The 21,082-nt window shown below is 37.4% G+C and overlaps 1 protein-coding gene across 1 annotated transcript in view; it reads left to right on the top strand.

The window, feature by feature from the left end:
• Nucleotides 1-203: 203 nt before the first annotated feature.
• The window catches only part of Pld5 (phospholipase D family member 5), a 418,074-nt gene continuing 397,195 nt past the window's right edge, over nt 204-21,082 (top strand). Inside the window, exon 1 of the mRNA XM_027928595.2 lies at nt 204-392. Within this exon, the coding sequence (XP_027784396.1) occupies nt 204-392 (189 nt within the window). The remainder of the gene's footprint in view (nt 393-21,082) is intronic.

Raw genomic sequence — 21,082 nt, 5'->3', positions numbered from 1 at the left:
GCTCCTTCGGCCCCTCTCCTCCTGCGACCGCCCCTCCCGCCCAGCCGCGAGCTCCCCGCCGGCGTCGGCACTCCGCGCTCCTGAGCCCGCACACTCCTTCTCCACCCCTGCTTGGCCTCCAGCTCGCCTTCAGTGCTCCGCTCCCTGCGCCCCGCTCTCATCCCGAGTCCGCTGCGCGCTGGCTGCCGCCTGGTCATGTCAGGATGGAGATCCGGCAGCACGAGTGGCTCTCGGCCTCCCCCCACGAGGGCTTCGAGCAGATGAGGCTCAAAAGCCGCCCCAAGGAGCCCTCGCCCAGCCTGACCCGAGTGGGCGCGAACTTCTACAGCAGCGTCAAGCAGCAGGACTACAGCGCCAGCGTCTGGCTCCGGAGGAAAGACAAACTCGAGCATGTAAGGACGGCTCGCTCCCGGGGGCCTCCGCTTCGCACTTGCAGCACCCACCCCTCCTGAGGTGGTGGCCAGTGGGCGCTCAGGGTTTGGGAGTCAGGCGCGGGGACAAGGGCGTCCGATTCCTCGGTCCGACCCCGGGGCTTTTTCTCCTTCAGTTTCTCGCCTTAATGACGGGACTGAGGGGGAAGGGAGTGGGGATTCCCTTTCAGGCAACGCTTGGCCCCTGCAAACCCAGACCTTCTCACCAGCTTCTCGCTGTAGAGTTCATATGCACTCTGTTTTGGGGGGCGGGGGTATCTGTACGAGGTGAGTATAAAGTAGAAAGTGCCATAAGCGTGGCTACGAGGAACTCGGTGTTGTACGGTAGAGGGTTTAGAGGGCGTTTGCCTGAGCCTTTTGGGCTATTTCACTCTGTCCAGAAACTAAAATTGATGAAACTGTAAAGTTGTTACTGGAGACCCAGGTTGAGCCCGCACACAAGCCATTAGAGTTTTCTGCAGTGTGATGAGCAGCTGGCGATCTTCTCTACTTAAGCCCAATTAGGGAGAGATTTGCGCGTTGCAAGGAAAGAGATGAAAGAAAGAGCGGACTTCCCTGCCACCCCGAAACCTGCTACTCTGCAGGGTGGGAGCCTGCGAGCTTGCAAGTTAAGATCTCCGCTCATTTTGAGTGCAAGCTTCGGCGCGCAGTATTATTGGTTCCAGGGTTGAGCCCCTGTGGCTGGCCATTCTGAAAGGAAAAAGTCCTTCTAAAAAGGTGTTTTGTGAATCCATGGGGTTTTGCAAATCTGGCCCGCCAGCATCTTTTTAAGCCAAATATTAAAAGGAAACTAAGAATTATCTCTAGAGTGTAGCACAACTAGGTAAGGAGAATTGCTCTTTTCTTCCCTTGGAACAACAGAATCCAAATTGTGTCTGTTAATGGAATGTGGAGGTTTCCTTGTATTTGGGTCATGACGCCAATGATGATAAAAAAGATAAGATCCAAAACTCCTGTAACTCACACATCTTTCCAGCTGCACCAACCTGAATCCCATTTGCCCCACCCCCACCCCAGGGCTTTTTGTGGACTTTGCAGCACCCAGGGCTTCCCAGGAGGAAGCCTTCAAAAAGGTTTTTCTCTATTACAATTTGCAAGGAGGGTCTGTTCCTTTTTTTTTTTTTTTTTTTTTTTCCTGAGGGCTTGATTAAATCCGCGGAATGACTAATTCTAAAACCTGAATTTGAAGCTTTGAGTTGATTTACAAGCTCTATCTTGTGTGTAGAGTCATTTATTGATGCCAGAAATATGCCTGAGATCCATAAGACCATGGAAGTCACTGTTGGAGATTCTATGATGCCAAGTTGTTTGAAAAGCAACAGCAGTATTAATTTAAAAACGTACACTCTGGAATTAACGAAGGGACTGGTGATGTGAGTTTAAAGGGGGCTAATAGCATCTTTATGTAATTTAGTTCTTGATACTGTTGATTTAGTGCCAAGAAAAAATGATCCAGCCCTAGAATGGTGACAGAACAAGTCTTCATTTTAGTTTTTACCCTGAATGTGTGTTCATTTGCAGCTCGTGCTTTGAGCTGATCTGTTTCCTTTATTCTCTTACTGAAAATCAATAGTGCAACCGTCTATAACTGTGTCTTCTTGAGTCACAGATGTTGCATGCATTATACTTAAATGCTTTCTCATGTCCAGATTTTAATTGAAAGTATTATACCTACCATGTGGGCCACAGCAGCCTCACCTTTTTGCACAGGATGCTGGGTCCTCTCCTGAGGATTAGAGATCAAGCAAATGAAGAGCTGGTTGTTGGAAAGCATGTGTGCATCTGTGCTTATTTCTTCACTCAGATACTCCAAAAGAGAGCATTGCATTCATTAAAAAAAAAAAAAAATCAATCACCTCATTTGTTATTAAAATAAGAATAGTGTTTGTTCTGCTTTCTCAACTATGTTTCACGAGAGATGTGTATTCAAACCCACTTTCAATTAGAAATGGGGATTTGCTTCAGATGAGTTTTGTTATATTCTTCCACCTCTTTGAGATATCCACATTTTTAATGAATTAATATTAATGAAAGTGCTATAAAAATTAAAGTCATACAAAGATATAAATTTTACTTGAATTCAAGCATTCAGTATTTATTATATATGTTGGGTTTCATAGTCTGTGGTGTTTCAGGTAGACCAATGTTACCTGAAACATCAAGACCAATTTGAGTTTTAAAACCCATAACAAAGGTAGCCTGGTATATGGTTGCCACACAAAGCATGAGAATGTTAACTTTATCGTAGGCAATGTTCTGAACCTGTGTGGTGCTTTCTCATTTAAATATTGCAGGAATTAGGATGAATGTGTCATAGAAATTAAAAGGCAACGTGTGGTGGTTTAGAAAACACCTTTCTTATTGTCTAATCAAATGGATGACCACCATTTTTATTATGTTAAAAATGAATTAATAATTATAATGGAGATCATATGCCTGAAAACAGCCTCTCAGTTATTTTGCTGGTACTTTAAAAGCCAATCTAAGTATTAAGGGGATAAATAAATTATGACTTCAAATGACATACGTATTCAGTCATCACAATAACGGGATTCCCTGAGATGAGAAGTGGCAGTATGTGGATTCTGTCCAGACTTCAGAGGCATGGCTTAATCTGAAAGTCAATACCACGATGGAAAGTGACAGCTACAGAATACATTTCCACCCACTTTGCTAAAAGTGAGAATAATTTCTCTCTCTCTTTCTGGTTTAAAGGCTACTGGATGAATCCCCAGGTTGGGCAAGAGGAAAATGACATGAATTGGTTGAGGATTAGAATACTTTCAGTGCATCTTTAAATTTGATTCCTGTCATTGATTGGTCACTACTTAAGATAAATACCTACTTATTAAGAAAGAAGTATGTGTAGACAATTTTTCCATTGCTAAATCATGATTTGAAAAAGGTATAAGCAAGTTGTGTTCTGTGTCATGAATTCTGGACTTTGAACTCTGGTAAAATTACTGGCCATATACCTAATGTTGTCTTGTTAGTTGCACATTCTGCTTCTTATTCTGTCATAATGCCTACAGCTTTAGAAGGCATTAGACTTGGGAAGCAATGGAAGTCTTATTCTTTATAGGTTCCAATTTTTACTTTAGATACAATGTAGAAGTGAAGAATTACAGTATAGCAAAGCAAAAGGGGCTAGGACCACCCCTGTAATACCCTAATTCCACAAGTCTCAGCCCTCTTTGGGCTAAGTCACTTTGAGGGCAGTGATTTCATAGGATTTGACTATCCCATAGGACATGGCATTAGGCTGGTGTCCTTTATGCTCTGTGCCCTTTTTATCATTACCTTTTTTATCTTCTAGAATCGGGGAGAGATGCAGAGGCTTCTTTACTCAGGGGGTTTTATGCCAGTTAAAAGTCTCCTGGTGCTATTTATGGAGAGGGTGATGCCTTTTTTTCTCTTCTGTATATTCAATTGGCCTTTGCTAAAGTGTGGTTGAAAGTAAGGGTTCTGGTTAGGCAGACCTGGGTTTAGACTCTGACTCCATTTCTTATTAATTTTTGACCTTAGGAAAAGAGCTCACCGCCACCAAGATGCAAATTCACATTCCTCCTTGAAGAGTTTGCAGGTTCACTTGAAAACAAACTCATTCCTGATGCTCATTTTCATGATTACCAAGGCAGCTTAGGGGAAGTTGGTCAAATCAAATGAAGACTCTCAGGCTCCATCCAGAAGTGATACATCCATTTGACTCATGCTTATTGGACAAAGAAAGTTTATGGTCAAGGCTATTTCAAAGGGAGTGAGGGAAGATAAAGAAGGAGAACACCCCTGTTTAGCTCTTATTAAGAGTACCACAGCACATGAAGCACTTAGTGTAATGTTGGGCTCATTTGAAATGATCAACATGAGGTACTTATATGTGTAATTACTTCTCAGGTGTTGCCTAGCTCTTTTCTTTAGGTATAATGTAGAACCTTCCCACTCTACCCAGAGGGTTCCCAGACTTCACATTTGTGATCAGCCTGCTTGCCTATAGTGCTGTACCCAAAGCATATGGATCCTTTGTCCAGACAGTACAGCTCACTGTCCTGGGACTATTATACTGTCCCTTTGCCTGGTTTCCAGTCCAGTGTGTGTCTTACTCTGGCCAGCATGCCATTCCCTTGCTCCTTCCTGCTCATTCTGAGGTGGGCTCTTCTGATTCTCACTCTCTCTGCATGCCCCTACAAGCAGAGGCCATCTTTGCACCCTGTCCCCAACACCTGTTTTTTTCCCGGCTTGTGCAAGCGGAGTTAAGTTGAGCAATATTTCATTTATCTGCAAGAAGATGGTGATAATTTATTTAAAATGGAAAGATAAGATCAGAGAGAGAATTGTTAAAGAATGAAAGACTCCTTAATGTTCATACTTGCAGTGAACCATAGTATCTTGATTTAGTAAATGTCTTACACTTGCAGAAGATTGTCTCTTCTAAGTGTGAATTTGCACCTACTTTAATAAAGTTTATGCTATCAGTGAATAGTAAATAAATGCCAAGTGCACACTTTCCTACTGGAATAAATTATTCACATGATGAGCAAAGAATAAATAGATTAGAGGAAAATTGGTCTCAGTGGTCCTGGCTCATGTTATGTAATGTCATTTGTGTCTCACAGAGCAGATCCATGAAAGTGTTATACCCCACAGAGCAGATCAGCAAAGCAGGGAAAGATAAAGTTCAACCTCAGGGAATGAATCTTTAAAAATGCTCCATTAAAAGTCAAACAAATAAACAAATAGTCTGGCAAACACTTAAGAACAATTACTAGGATTATTTCCTGTGATTTTGATCAATGGAACAGATTCACTCTAGGCAGACACAGTACTGTGCCTTTCTTACTCAACAGTTAAATGAATGTTTAGGTGTCTCCTGAGTATCTTTTAATGGATCTCAGTGTTGTGTCCATTTATTGTACTTGTCACTACTACAGCTAACTTGTATTTTCCCACTAATGGACTCCTTCTTCTCACTGTGGGTTGACATTGCAGTTGTTTTGAAGAAACTATGGTTTCTTTGAACCCTGTTGGGTGTGGCTTACTGATTTATTTTAATGTAATTATAACCAGTGACCTACCATATTTAATAGATTTAATTTGAGAAGCTCAAGATGATTTGATTTGAAGATTTCTTTTTCTTAACTTCCCATACCAACTTCTGTCTAGTTTCTTTAAAAGTTTTATATCTGCTTACAGACTTATGTATCTATCTGAGGTAGAAATCTATGTGACCTTTGTTTTTTTAATTTTTTTTTTTTTTGAATGGGGGTGCTGGGGATACCTAGGGCTTTATACATGATAAGCAAGTTTTCTACACCGAGTTACATTCCCAGCCCTATGTAGCAGTTTTTAATGCTTTTGTTTCACCTTTAAATCAAGAGATCTGATGAAACTTTTGAACTTCTACACATCTGTAACTACCATATGCTCTCATATTGAATTGATGGTTAGATAACATAGACAGTAGAGTTTATGGCAAGATCTTCCCCAGAAAAGATGCTTAAAATATATTTACATATTTATATATATTAAGAACATTAAAGTTACTGGATTGCATAAGGTTCATACCTGCACAGATTATGCTGTGAAAAAACTTAAGGTACAGCACATGGTGAAGAACAGTTGAAATGTCTAACAATGGTTGTTGAGGGGAGAGACCATTTTAACCAAAAAAACAAAAAAAGAATAGTCACAAATTCAGCATTTAAGGATTTAAACAAAGAATATAACAAACTTATCTACAATGAAAAATTCTATTGATGATTAATGAAGTTGTCCAAGTTGAACTACTTAACTTGGTGTCATGAGCTTTGGGTAATAAATATGTTTTTTATTCTCCCAAGTAGATGGTGAGCCTTCTAAACATAAGGTTTCTCTGAAGGGAACTATTATTGCGCCCCAACTAATAAATTGTGAGGTCTGATCCATCAGTAACTTGGGGGGTTTAGCTGAGAAGATGAGACTCATTGGCATAAAAAAGCACCAACTAGCTAGTTCATCAGTTGATAGATATTTGTTGAGAGTATCTTGTATGGGAGAGACACTGTGTTAGGATACTGTGAGAACTTTAATTCAATAAGAATTTATCTGACATAAACTGTGTTGCAGACATTGGAGATTAAACAAAGATAAGATGTTTATAGTTTTATACGTGCAGTAATAATGTGAGTATAACATTATCAATCATACCAAAAAAAAAAAAAAAAAAAACAGTGAAAGAATACTACTTCAAAGGGTCTTAATGTTCAAATAAGGAGAAAAAAAAAACAGTTAAAAAGCAAATAATGAATATTATCATGTATCAGGACAAAGTTGAATTCATTCCAGTAATGTGAAGTTGATATACACATTTGAAAATCCAGTAGTGTAATTTATCATGTTAATAGACTAAAAGAGTAAACCCATATTGATGCCATCTATAGATAGATGAAGAAAAAGCATCTGATTATTTGATGAAATAGTGTACCTAGTCATGATAAAATAAGCAAGTTAGAAATCAAGGTAACCCTTAGTGTTCTGATAGTTTCCCAACACCGGCTAATGGTGAAATATTGAAAAATTATCTGCATAAATTGTGAGTGAGACAGAGATTTCTGAATCATCACTTCTATTCATCATTGTACAGGGAGTCATAGACATTACAACAGGGCAAGAAAAAAATGAAAAATGTAAGTATTGAAAAAGAAGTAATAAAATTGTCATTATTGACACATGGGGTGATTGAATGCATTTGAAAATCCAAAATAAACTAGAGATCTACTTAATTAATTTATAATGTTACTGTATTTGTCAGGCCCATTGGTACAAGGTCAGTATATAAAATTAAGTTAGAAAAAAAATTCCAAAATAAAACTAAATACCATTACCAGTTATATTAGTATGAAATAACAAATACTAGGGATAAATCTAACAAAAACTGGTATGATCTCTTCTTAATTCTCTATCAGATTTTCTATAGAATAAATGCCATTCCAGTTAAAATCTCAAACAAGTTTATATGATGAAAAATGGTTCTAAAATTTCTGTAGAAAACAAAGGGCCAAGAACAGGCAAGATAATCTTCAAGAAGAACAAAGAAGACTGCTTACAGTTGTCAAAACTTATTATAAGTCTATATTAGTTAAAGAAGTAGGGGGTAAACAGATCAATTAATAAGTAAAGAGTGCAGAAACAGATCTGTATATGTATAGGTACATAATTTATGACAAAACTGATAGAGAAAGAGTCTTTTTTTAAAAAAATGTGCTGGATCATTTGTGCATCTTTATTACAAAATTGATCTTAATTTATCTTTTGCACCATCTGCAAAATTCGGTTTTATGTGAGTTGTAGACCTAAATTATGAAGGGAAACAAAGAGGCTCCTACAAAATTTAATTAAGTAAAAAAAAAAATTCATCACCTGGGACTAGGGAAGAAGTTAAATAGTTTCAATAATTCCAGTTATTAGGATTGATATATGTACTACATTAAAACTAAGCACTTTTGTCTTTAAAAGATAACATTTAGAAGGTGAAAGGCAAGTCACAAAGTAGAAGGATATATTTTCAATATACCTTCTGACAGAGGCTTTTTATTCATTATATATAAGGAATATCTACAAATCAATAAGGAACATAAAGAGCTGAACAGAAATGTAAGCAAGGCACTTAAACAGAGCTTCACAAAAGGGGCTATCTGTCATTAGTCATCAAAAGAGTATGAAGTTAAAAGCATGTACTATATAACCAACTAATATCTAAAATGAAAATGATTGACAGTAACTAGGTGGTTATGAATATAAGGAGCATTTGTAGTTCTCATAACTTTTGGTTGGACTGTAATATAGAGCCATTACAGAAAACTGTTGATAGTATCTGCTAAATTGAATACATATATATCTTATGACCCAACAATTTAAATCATATATTTATGTGTGTATATATATATACATACATATATATATACACACATAAAATTTATGTGTGTATATATATATATATACATACATATATATATACACACACACACATCAAACAAATGCATTCTCACCTATACCAAAGATATACACAGATGTTTATTGAAGCATTATTTGATTAACCCCTAATAGAATGCATCTCTAATATCCAACCATAACTGGAGGGACATTACATTGTTATTTATTCCTATAATGTAATACATTAATTAAGGAGTGAAAAGAAATTATGTAATGTATCTATTGCACATGTATGCACCAATGTGGATGACTTTTTCTGACATACTAATGAGTGAAAGAAGACAAAGTATGATCCATTTATGTGCAAAAAAACCAGGCAAAGCTCAATTGTAGAGATAGAATTAATGATACTTTTGAGTGTAAAATGGGTTTGAGGGTCTGAGAATGTAGCTTAGAGTTCAAGCACTTGCCTAGCTTGCTTGTGGCCATGGGTTTAATCCTTCCCATCTCAACATAGTTAAATCAATAAAAATAATAAAAGGACATGAGGGAAGCTTCCCAGGAATCAGTAATATTTTCTCTATTTTATATATATCATATGTCAGTGAGGGTTTACAAAAAGTAAATAAAACATGGTGCCCTTGACCTTTCTTACTGCTCATCTCTGGCTGTGCCTTCTTAGACTGTATGCTTCTCCTGTCCTACTGTCTGAATCCCCAGCCTTGGGTCATCATGTCCTCCATCATCGTTGTCTTCATGTGGGACTCCTTGTGTCATGTCCCTCATATGGTGTCCTAGGTTGTTCCTCTCCTCTCCTCACCTCACTATCTGCTTTGGGCACCCCTACCATGGCATTCCATTGTGCATATTGCACAGTATTCTTTTTTTTTTTTTTGGTGGGTAGGGGGGCGTGGGTACTGAACTCAGGGGCACTTGACCACTGAGCCACATCTCCAGTCCTATTTTGTATTTTATTCAGAGACAGGATTGCTTTTGCAAGATTATGAGGCTGGCTTTGAACTCATAATCTTCCTGCCTCAGCCTCCCAAGCCTCTGGGATTACACGCTTGTGCCACCATTCTGGTTTACTGCACTGTATTCTAATTGTTGATTTTTTTTGTCTTCTCTACTAGAGTACTCACTCTTTAATCCTTTTTGAGCTCCCTCAATGTGCTTAGTGAACTGTGACGGTCTTGGTTCAGAGACCTACAATCACTCCTTTTCCAAAGAAGGTAGTCAAGGAAGGCTGCACCCTTGTACTGATGAAGCTAGTGCTGGGCTGAAGAATACTCTCTATGTAGGTTCAGTGAGCCAGGAGGAAGCGAGGCTGGTTGTAAGACTGGTCTGAACCAAGACTTTGATCAGAAATTGGGCAGGAAAAAGCCTGTTGAGAAGACCAAAGAATTTAGTTATGACTGGAGGACAGAGTTTGTAAAAACACCCACTGAGGGGCATCAATGGGCATGAGAACTTTGAAAAATGTTGGGCTTTATTTTGTAAGCAAAGGGAAGATAATTGAATAGGTTCTTTATTCGAAAAGTCCAGGTTTCCGAAAATACAGTGGTGTCATGCAGTGTTGAGGAGTAAGAGCCTGGAATTGGGGATACCAGTGTAAAATCTTTTTAGTGGTCTATATAGGAATTGCCAAGGAAGTGACAAGAAGCTGGGGAAAGCAGAAAAAAACCAAGAGGTACAGAAGCAAGATGTATTGTGAAATAAGAATTCATAGTACTTGGTGCTGGATTGAGTGTGGGGAATCTGAACAAGCTCATCCATTCAGCAAGCATTTATTGAGTGATAGAGAATGTGCCAGAAATTGCTATTGGAATGATGGCTACAAGAATGAACAGGGAAAATTTTAAAAACTCCTTGAGAGTTGGAATTTTGCCCTGTTCATCTTTGTATCTTGGACTCAAGCCATTGTTATTGTCTTTATACACATTATCAATTTTATTATGATAATAATTAACATTAGCATGCCAATACCTGTTCTCTAGAAGGAACTGAGCTTCGGGCTCCGGAGATTCAAGTGTGTATGATTGGATCTTCGACCTCAGGTTACTGGTGATTTGCCCTTCAAGACTCAAGTTACATTTTATTACCTCTAAGCCTAAAGCCTGGTTGAGTATCCATCTTTCTCATGTGGACCTAAATATAACACATGGGCAGGCATTTACTATAACACTTGGTGTACTATTATATTAATTGCCTGCTTGTCTATCTTCTTCCCTCTTTGGAAAGTTTGAGGACAGTGTCAATAACAATGAACTCTGAATGCCCAGCACAATGCCTGGTAGATACATACTATCGATTAACTTACATATTGAAAGAGTGAGTGAGTGGATGAATGAATACATGCTTAGTGAGGCTGGGCTTATACGTGAGTGGAAGAGCATGATAGCTTATTATGATAGTTGCCAGATAAATGCTACAGATGTTCAAAACAACAAGAATTCAGTGGAAAGAAATACCAGATGCTCCAGGAGGAACTATTGAAGAGGTATTCACAAGGTCCTGATTAAATGTCAGATGAGGAAGATAATAGACAAGGCTACATTCCAAGTCATTGCAGATTGAGACTCCATTAATCTTTTTTAAGACTTGGGAAACAAAGTCACCTTAGTAATTTATCTAATGTCATTGTTTATAGGTGGACTTTTGGGGGGTGTATTTTCTTTTCTATATATCTCAGTTTTAATTAGTAAAGAGAGAACTTTAACTTTTTTTTATTTTCCATGAGCAGTTTGACTTGTTGCCCGGTCTAAATCTGCTGGTTCATTGTTTTAGCTCCTGCATGCTCTGGCTCAATATTCTTGATCAGAGGCTGGGGAATGTGTCAAAACTGCCAAAATTTCCATAAAAACCTGCCACTCTTTATCACCAAGAATCTCTTCCTGTGATTTCCTGACTCTACTGTTTTCAAACTTTTTTTCATTTCCTAAAATCTTCTTGCTTTAATTCCTGATATGTGCACACGTTGTTTAAAACATGTCCTATAAGATTTCTATCTTTTTTAAAAAAATAAATTTTTGATTTTGTAATAACTTTAGATTAACAGGTAAGATTCATAAGGACAGTACAAACATTTTATGTATACCCCTCACCCAGTTTTAGTTTTCCCCAATGCTGACATCTCAACTCCAGTCTTTATTCGAATTTTACTACTTTTTAAAGTGAATGCCCTTTTTCTGTTCTAGGATCCCATCCAGGGTGCCACATTGCATTTGGTTGTCATGTGTGCTTAGTCATGTCTGGGCTGTGACAATTCCACAGGCTTTCCTCATTTTTCTTGACCTTTACAATGTGAAAGCATACTAACAAAGTGTTCCTCACTTTGGGTTGGTGAGGAATGTTCCTCACTTTGGGCTGGTCTGATTTTTTTTTTTTTTAAATGATGAGACTGGGATTATGAAGTTTTGGGAAAGAATACTACAGAGATAAAATGCCCTTCTCATTTCATCATATCAGGTTGTATGCACTAGCCACGTGACATCACTGATGGATATGGGTCTCAGTGACTTGGTTAAATTAGTGTTTGGCAGGTACTTGCACCGTGAAGAATTTTCCCTTTCCATACTCTATAAGTGTTGGAAGTTAAGTCTAAAGCTCCCACATTCAACAACTCCTGGACTGGAAGTAACTGTATTTATTATTTGGAATTCTTCTTTTAGGAAGATTTATCTTTTCTCAATATTTATTTGCTCAGTCCTTTTACTTATATCAGTAGAACTTTTGGATATTTATTTTATACTGTGGATTTAATCAAGTTCTTTGTTATTTATTTTGTTCCTTAAGTGGTACCTGCTTTGGTCATTGGGAGCTTTTTTAGGTCAACTGCTGTGACCTTGGACATGCCTCCTTATTTCTGGAACTACAAAATTCTCCAGGCTCATTTTGTATTTTTTCTGCCTCTTCTTAATGTGGTCTTAAATATATTTTTCATAAGTATTATCTGTCCTAACTGAGTCCACTTTTAAAAGGCTCTAATAAGAGAAATACTTATCATTTAATAGATAACAAAAAGCCCAATACACATATTTTGATAAAGATGGAATATCTTCATTTGAACTTGCTATAGAACTCCAGGTCTGTAAAGTCTCATCCAGATGATAAAAAGAAGCTTTCTACTAATCAAATAGTAGGGCATGCTGAATGGTATACTGACTTTATGTCATATTCAGATATTGTGTGTGCATACTTATGTGTGTGAATACATGAATGTACACACATGTGCACATGCACACACAAACACACACACATGCCTTTTGTGCAGACAGATTCTCTCATTCTTTTTTTTCCTCCTCAGCATCAGTGATTTTTTTTTTTTGTCAGAAGATTAAGTTCTGTACTTGGGTATTAATAATTCCATTCATATTTCAATTCCTAGTTTAACACTGTTTACCAACCTTCTTCATGCTTAGAATATTTGGCTTATGTATAAAAAGGGGGTCTTAAATGGTTAGCCATCATGGTTTTGTCTTTTCTGAGCCAAGATACTATCATCTGAGATTTCAAATCACTTTCAAAAACTTACTTGGGAACTTTTCAACAACAGTCCATCATATTAAGAAAATATCTTCCGAGAATAATAATAGAGAGGAAAAAGAGGGAGAAGGGGAGTTGCACGGAAGATGGAAGGAGAACCTCATTGTTATATAGAATACATATATGATGTTGTGATGAGAAAAAGAAAAAAAAAGTGTGTCACATTAGATTGGATAGAGAGAAAGGATGGGAGAGGAGGGAAGGAGTAGGGGGGATAGGAAGGGCAGCAGAATAGAATAGACAATATGATTGATGTATGTACATTCCATGTATGTATTATATGTCAAAATACATTCTGCTGTCATGTATGACTAAAAAAAATAAAATTAAATCATATGGTAAAAAAAAAAGAAAATATCTCCCAATAGAAACAAGAAAAAGAGAGAAAAAAAATTATACTCCAAGGCAGACATTGATTTTCAGAGGGGCACTTCAGGAGTGGAAAAGTGTTGAAGAATATGAAGAATTTTATCTGGTGTCCTTGTCTCTCTTTCCAGGATGCTTGTTTTCCTTTGTTCTACCTGCATACTGTGCTATTCCAACAGACTGTCGTTAATTCCTGCTTTCTCATCCTTCTAACTCTTTGCATCCTTCTATGCACATATTGGGTGCTCATTCACAATGGTATCCCACAAACCAAAAAAAAAAAGAAAGAAAGAAATCAACTATCATTATGGTTATTTTTTACTCTAGAATATATATATTACAAAAATGAGATAATGGCATGACAATCCCCAGGGCTTTGCTGAAAGTGGCCTGTGGGAAAAAAGTGCTTTACTACCCCTCTATGCATTTTCTTCAACAAAAACCAAAGATGAATTGGAAGTTCATCTCCTGAGGGTAAAGGAGGAAGAAAGAAGGGCAAATGCTCAGGGGCCACAAAGAACAAAGGAACATCAGCAACGAGTGGTGTAGAGGGAGGCTTAACATAATCATTGCCAGATGTGATGTCAAGATTACTTGTCTGGTTTGAGTTGGAAATTAGGTGGATAGAGTTATCCTTGATTAACATTTATTTCTATAGCTCAGGGTAGTCACTATATAAATACACGAAAAATTTGACATTTCATTCACTGTCACTATCACTTTTGTGAAAGAACTATGATTTTAACAAGGAAGGGCCAGTGCAGCACCTTCTTAAATAGACTTGGGAGTTCCAGGAAAGCTATGTTGAAATGTAGAGGCCAGGTGGCCTGCTAGCTTCCATTACTTCTGCATGACATTTATGATTCATATTTGTGTCTAAAAACTTTATAAATTACTGCATTGCATTAAATTTCAGAGTTGCTTGTGAAAAATTTAGATTAAATGCATTAAATCCCTAAATACCAGAAGCATAATATTTTTACTTTTTTTTTTGGTGGGGGGGTACTGAGGATTGAACCCAGGGATGCTTTACCACCAAGCTACATTCTCAGTCCTTTTTATTTTTTATTTTGAGACAGGGTCTCACTAAATTGCAAGCCCAGCCTCAAACCTGCATCCTCCTGCTTCAGTCTCCTGAGTTGCTAGGATTATAGACCTGTGTGCCACTGTGCCCTGTCGTTCTTCTGCTGATTAAAACCAGAAACATATTGTTTTGAGTGTTAAGATTTGTATGATTAAGGATCAAAGAATTTTTCAACATTAGCTTTGCTAAAGATCACTCTTTTAAGGAACTTAGGTGGCTGGGGAGAGAGAAAGAACTCAAGAGGTCAGCTCTAAGTCTAGGAGATGGTATGTGTCCTTGCCAAGGGAACCACTTCAGGCCATCTGCAAAGCTGCTGGGCTGCCTGTTCTGTTTGATGTGGTCTCTGCTGCTTCTAAGGATGGTAGCCCCACTGTGATCACCTTTTCTCCTGCTCTTTTGTGGCTGTCAAAGGCACTTGCGGATGCTGTGGCTGCCTTATTTATTTGGCTACCTGGAAAAAATCTCCTCCCACCCACTTTGGTGCTCTCCACCATCATGTTGGTTTCACAGTACTGCTGCTTTATGTTTCCTGTGCCTCTGAGATTTTCTGTAGAAACCAACTTTACTATTCCCAACCCCTCTTTCTCTTCCTTGGAAACCTATTACTTTATGGAAGCAAAGCGTTAAAGTGGAACTGAGGGATAGGAAATGCATCTTTTTAAAATTGCCCCTCTTGTCCAGTGCCCAGAGCATATCTTGATTTCTTATTTTGTTTTTCAGGATGAATTTCTTCCTGGGAAGTTCATTGATCATACTTCCCTAAGATGTATAAATCCAGCAGCAACAGCTTGCCTCCATCCTGCATCCCTCATGCCCCTGACTAGGAAGTTCATAGTCATCACTGACTTAAATCTTCATGGGCAACAAAGGTGTTTGGCATCACTGTCCAATCATCCTCCTGCCCAGGTATTTCCAAATAGAGAACAGATGTCATGTCATGTAGATTTAATTTCTTTAAAACATTTTTATTGGTGTATAATAATTATAAAGAATAGGAGGTTTCACTTTGCCATATTCATGCATGCATATAACATAATGTGATCAATTCGTCTCCTACTACCTCCTTTTACTCTTTCTTCCTCCTCCCCCAGACCCCCTTCCTTTAGAATAGAAGGGATATCTTTTCATGAGATCTACATCCCCCATGCTCTTTCCCCTTTTTTTCTCTCTAGTTTTCACATATGAGAGAAATCATGACCCTCGAGTTTCTGAATCTGGCTTATTTTGTATAGTATGATGCTCTTCATTTTTCTGAAAATGACACACTTTCATTATTTTTAGTGGCTGAATAACACTCCACTGTGTACACCTACCATGTTATATTTATTCATCTGTTGAGGGACACCAAGGCTGGTTATAGAACTTGGCTGTTGTAAATTGTACTGCTGTAAACATGGGTATGCATGTATTGCAATAGTATGCTGACTTTAATTCTTTTAGATAAGCACTGAGTTGTGGTATACTGGGTCATATGGTAGTTCCATTCCTAGTCTTTGGAAGAAACTTCATACTGGTTTCCATAGTGGATGTACTAATCTACATATACTAACAGTGTGTGAGTTCCTCTTTTCCCCATCCTCGGTAGCAGTTATTATTATTTTTATTCTTGATGATTGCCATTTCTATCTGGAGTGAGGTATGAAATTTCAGTGTAGTTTATATATATATATATATATAGGCTCCCTCTTAATTGCAACTGGCTTATCATTACACATTAACTTACTAAAGAAAGCACTGACACACCAGAGGGGCCTCCCAGTATTACAATTCTATACTCTGCCACATAGGAATCATTGAGAAAATGGATCTAATGTTTACCAGGACTTGTATGATTGGCAACAGTGTTGTTTTTCATAGTCTTGAGAAAAGGTAGGAACTTTTTTACTGTTTCCAGCCTGTGCTATATATTTGTTTTTCACTTAATGTGCTCTTCAAGCCACTTTTACTACTTTTCATTTCAACTCCTGCACTTGTGCTTATACTGCTTTTATGACACCATCATTCTGCTTAGAATTGCTGGTGGCAGAAGGATGAGGAATGCCATAATTTCTCAGCAGACTGGCTAGTCCACGTGTGGGGGCATGACTGGGCAGTTTAATTGTAGGGAGAAAACCTGAATCCATGGCCTCCAAGTACCTTGGGGACCTTGAGGTTGTCCCTTGTCTCTCATCTTGAGGTCTGAAGATGATTTTTATTTAATTCATAGCTCAGAGGGTAGGTCTTCTTTTCGTTGGTCCATTATGTAGAACCTTAAGCTCCAGTGAGATAATATCATAGGACCTTACCATGATGTCTGAAATATAAGAAAATCACAAATATATGAGGAAAATATGCCCACCACAGCCTTACTTAGAAGTACATGCTTAAATAAACTATTTATTTTTTTTTGCCATGAGTTTGAATAATAGGCAGACAAGCTATTTGTATGCATTAAAGTTCTCCAGAGAAGCAGAACCAATAGGACATGTGTTTATAGAGAAAGATTTATTTTATGGATTTGTTTAATGGAATGTGTTTTTGTTTATCAAGGAAACAAGGAGAGTAGATTTATCCTAAGCTAAATTACCTGACTTTTCTAGAATATGGTAAAGGATAATGAAAGCAAAACCTGAATGTATAAAAAAATTAAATATGTATATAAAGTTGTAAAAGCTTTCTAGAAAATACATTTTATGAGTCTTACTTAAAATTATTGTGAAGTTCAATCTGGTAAAAGTAACAGAGTGTGTTGAAATTTTGACAAAGAAAAAAGAGGAGCATGACTATTTTATATATACATTCATTGGTTGATGCACATGTAGATTGATTCCTTAACTTGGCTACTGCAAATAATTCTGCAATAAATGTAAGACTATGCCCCATAAATATATGCAATTATAATTTTTTCAATGTTAAAGAATGCATCTTTCTTTAGAAAACTCCTCCTGGTGTCTAGTAAAACCTTACTGTTACAAATGAACCATTTCTTCATTGTTCTTTCCTCTTCAGAACAGTGTTATAGTTTCGATTTTAAATATTCCCCCACAAAGGCCCACATACTAAAGGCTTTGGATACCAGCGTGTTGCAGTGTTGGGAGTGGTGAAACATTTAGGAGGTGGGGCCTAGTGGAAGGAAGTTAGGTCATTGGGAGCATGCCCTTGAAGAGAATTGTGGGATCCTGGTCCCTTCCCCCTGCCCCCTCTCTGTCTCTCTCTCTGATCCCTGGCTTCCATAAGGTGAGTGACTTTGCTCCCACACATGTTCCTATCATGATGTTCTGCCTCACCACATGCTCAGAACTGTAGGGCCAAATGACCATAGACTGAAACCTCTGAAACTGTGAGCTAAAATAAACTTTTTCCTTTATTAAGCTGATTTTCTTGGGTATTTTGTGACACACAGAAAGCTGACTTAACACAAATAGAATAAAAAGTATTGATCCATTCTAGGAGATTTTTTTTTAAGAGGAAACAGTTTCAAAGCATCAGTTTAACTTCATAATGTTAATTTTCCAAGATTTGAGTCATATATATTATGCTACATTTTAATAGAATTGTAATTTGCAAAGCAAAATTTTAACGTTCAGAATAATTTTCAAAACTGATTTTTCAAAAAAAAAAAAAAAGGTCTATGAGGAAAATTGTTTCATCCTAGGGAGAAAACACCTTTTCCCTAAATAACCAACATAGATATTTTAGCATTTCTAAAGTAGAGATAAATAAATGCATATGATTAAAAAGTAAACGTAAGTTATAAGTTTCTTTGGGGGAGACTTTAGAATTTATTTTTAGAAGTCGCAGTATAAGAAATGCTTTCATGGATGGAGGCAACAATTGCAAAAGAACAGTGTGCTGATAATTGCCCTATGATTAAAGATTCAATTTGTTTAGTTTGAAAGTGAATTGAGGAACCTTCTGGTTTGTTCAAGGACGATGACTCTCCAGTGAGCCTTGTGGATTTCAAGAGTGCCAGAGGTTGGCATCTCGTGCAGTTTGAGTCCAATAAGACCTTGAATGATAGTGGTTGACACCTATATTTGTCCAATATTCACTTACAGAAGCTCCAAGAATAAGTCAAAGGCAAATCATCTGGCAGCCCTTGATGAAACTTTAAGGGCTGGGATGAATAGAAGGATGCATTTGGAGAGGCACCTCAATGTGCAGTTTGTGTGGTTTGTTCCTTTTAAGTCAATTGGACCTGCCTTTGTTCCCCTCTTTGGTGTGTTTAACCTCTCATTCTCTTACATCAAAAAGGAGTAAAATATATACAAACTATTTCCCGTAGTTTTCTCAGGAGAGAAGAAATGTTAAACATGTGTTTTGTAATATTGAAATGAAACAAAACAAAATACAAACTAGAAAATACTCATGCTTATTTAATCTTTCCCAATTATGGTGCATTCAGCCTTGACGAAGTGAATACTCAGGTCAGAAGGTTTTAAATGGAAAAGAAATTTGCTGTCTCACATAAAAAAATTAGTTGTGTTGGTTAATTCAGCAGCTTCATTAAGCGGTCAAGTTCCCCAGGTTCTTTCTGTATTTCTGCTCTGTATCCATAGCTTTTAGCTCCTGTTTCCAGTGACAAAATGCCATCAACAATTCCAGGTACCACATCATCATTATGAAGAAGAAATTCAAGGCTCTGGAGAGAGCACTTGATCTTATGTACCTTTCTGAGAGCAGTGAAATGTTTCTCAAAAGCTCTTTCCCTCTGGATTTACCCTCACATCTTGTTGACCGAGAGTTCCATAGGGCTATCAGTCAGCCAGTTGCTGGCAAAGGCAGTAAGAAACTTCCCAGTCTGAGTCCTCTCTTTGAAGTGGACTACTTTGAAGCACAAGACTGTTGGTAACTCATCAAAATCAAGAGCCTCTTCTCCACAAAAATGGAGGAATGGTTATTGAGTGGCAAGGGCATGCTACACAGGTCTTTGTCCTACATCACTTTTTAAAATCTCTTCCTCATAAATGTGTTTACAGGAGTTAGGAAGTACACACACCCACATGCACACACAGCACACATGCTCACACATCCCCATGCACACACACATGCACACACCCATGCACAAGCCCCTACAAACATGTAGCAATATATGACTTAATTATTTATGATTTTCTTGAGACGTTTCTTAAATAATAAATACAAGAAGGATTGCCTTACATTTATTAGCGTTGTATGTTTTATTTTACCCTAATTATTGAAAATTAGCAGTTTTTGTAACTTAATTATAATAAGTATTTGATTATACAACTTTGTTCTGTTACTCTTCTTCTTTAACAGGAGACTATCAAATATGTATTACATGAATTCAAGAAGAGGGGCAATATGCATGCTTGGTTACTGAGTAGGTATGGGAAGTAATCAAGAGGACTACTCCTGGATCACTGTTTCTTGTCTTGGCTGACTTCCTAGATGGTGGCCACCAAAGTCATAAACTTAGAGGCAAGCACAGAATTTGGGGGGAAAGATGAATAGCTATGTTTTGAATGTACTAAGTTTGAGGTTGTTGAGAGGCATCAGGATAGAGATGTTAAGAGCCAGATGTGTGTCTGAAATTTAGGAAGACATGGGCATAGGAGCCTTCAGTATATCGTGGTAGCCTATAATCATGAGAGGTGAGATTCACAACTGAACTGTGCCTTAGCATCTTAGTTGACTTACAGATTTCTATTCTAATATATCTATATATCATATATAGTTCAAGCTATATCTTAATTTTAGATTGAATTGAGAAAGTAAATCTTTTTTTGTTTTCCTCAAGCCACATAAATCATTGTGTAGATTAAAAGAAGTTCTATTTGGATTTTTTTCTTGCTTTATTCTTCAGCCTTTCATATCTCTGAATTCCAGTGAGAAGTGCTTGTTCTCAAGATAGCTGTAAATATGTTTGGTTTTAATTTATTTTGTTTACTTGTATTCACCACTAAGAATTTACTGTGTTTTTATCAGTGAAATAGGAAAGTCAGAAGTACAAATGTGGCAAAGCTAAGGAGGGTCAAAGGTGAAGGGCTTATGAAAATAAGTGATATTAAGTCTGATGAGTTATAATAAATGTTATTACTTCATGGTAATAGAGAAGTACAGTGTAGTACAGAGAAGTATGCTATGGTACAGAGAAGTACAGTGTAGTCATGTGTATTCTGGTCTAACTGCTTTGCTCTCTGTTCAGATTTGTTGGCCTAAGACTACCTAAAGCACTTCAGTGATGGTGAGTGAGAGAATTTAGGAGGCTCCGACATGATGGGACATAATTTTGGATCCTTTAATTAGCCATTGTTTCTTCTTCAATTTTCTTTTAATCCCACCTGGGTAGTGAAAGGAAAATCTTAATTCAGTGCTAGTGAGCCTTTATCCACTGTGTACCATTAATCTCCCATGTAGAAAATCAGAAAAAGAAAGAGAAAGGGGTTGGGGGGGAGATATGATGGGGAGAGAGACTCAGTAGTCTTCCATGTACAGTACTATTAAAAAATTCCTTTCTTATATAAATGTACAGTAACCCTCCTCTGTATCTGCGAGTTCTATGTCCATGGATTCAACCAACCTTAGGTCAAAAATAATTGAAAAAAAATTGCATCTGTACTAAACATGTAGACTTTTTTCTTGCCATTATCCCCTAAACATTACAGTATTAACAGCTATTTATATAACTTGCACATTGTATTAGTTATTAAAAGTAATCTAGAAATGATTTGAAGCATATAGGAGGATATGTGTAGGTCATGGACATAATCTGTAGATTTTGGAATTGGATGGGGGTCCTGGAACT

Source organism: Marmota flaviventris, chromosome 12 (assembly GCF_047511675.1).
Source record: "Marmota flaviventris isolate mMarFla1 chromosome 12, mMarFla1.hap1, whole genome shotgun sequence".
Taxonomy (NCBI): domain Eukaryota; kingdom Metazoa; phylum Chordata; class Mammalia; order Rodentia; family Sciuridae; genus Marmota; species Marmota flaviventris.
This window is presented reverse-complemented; position numbering and strand designations above follow the sequence as displayed.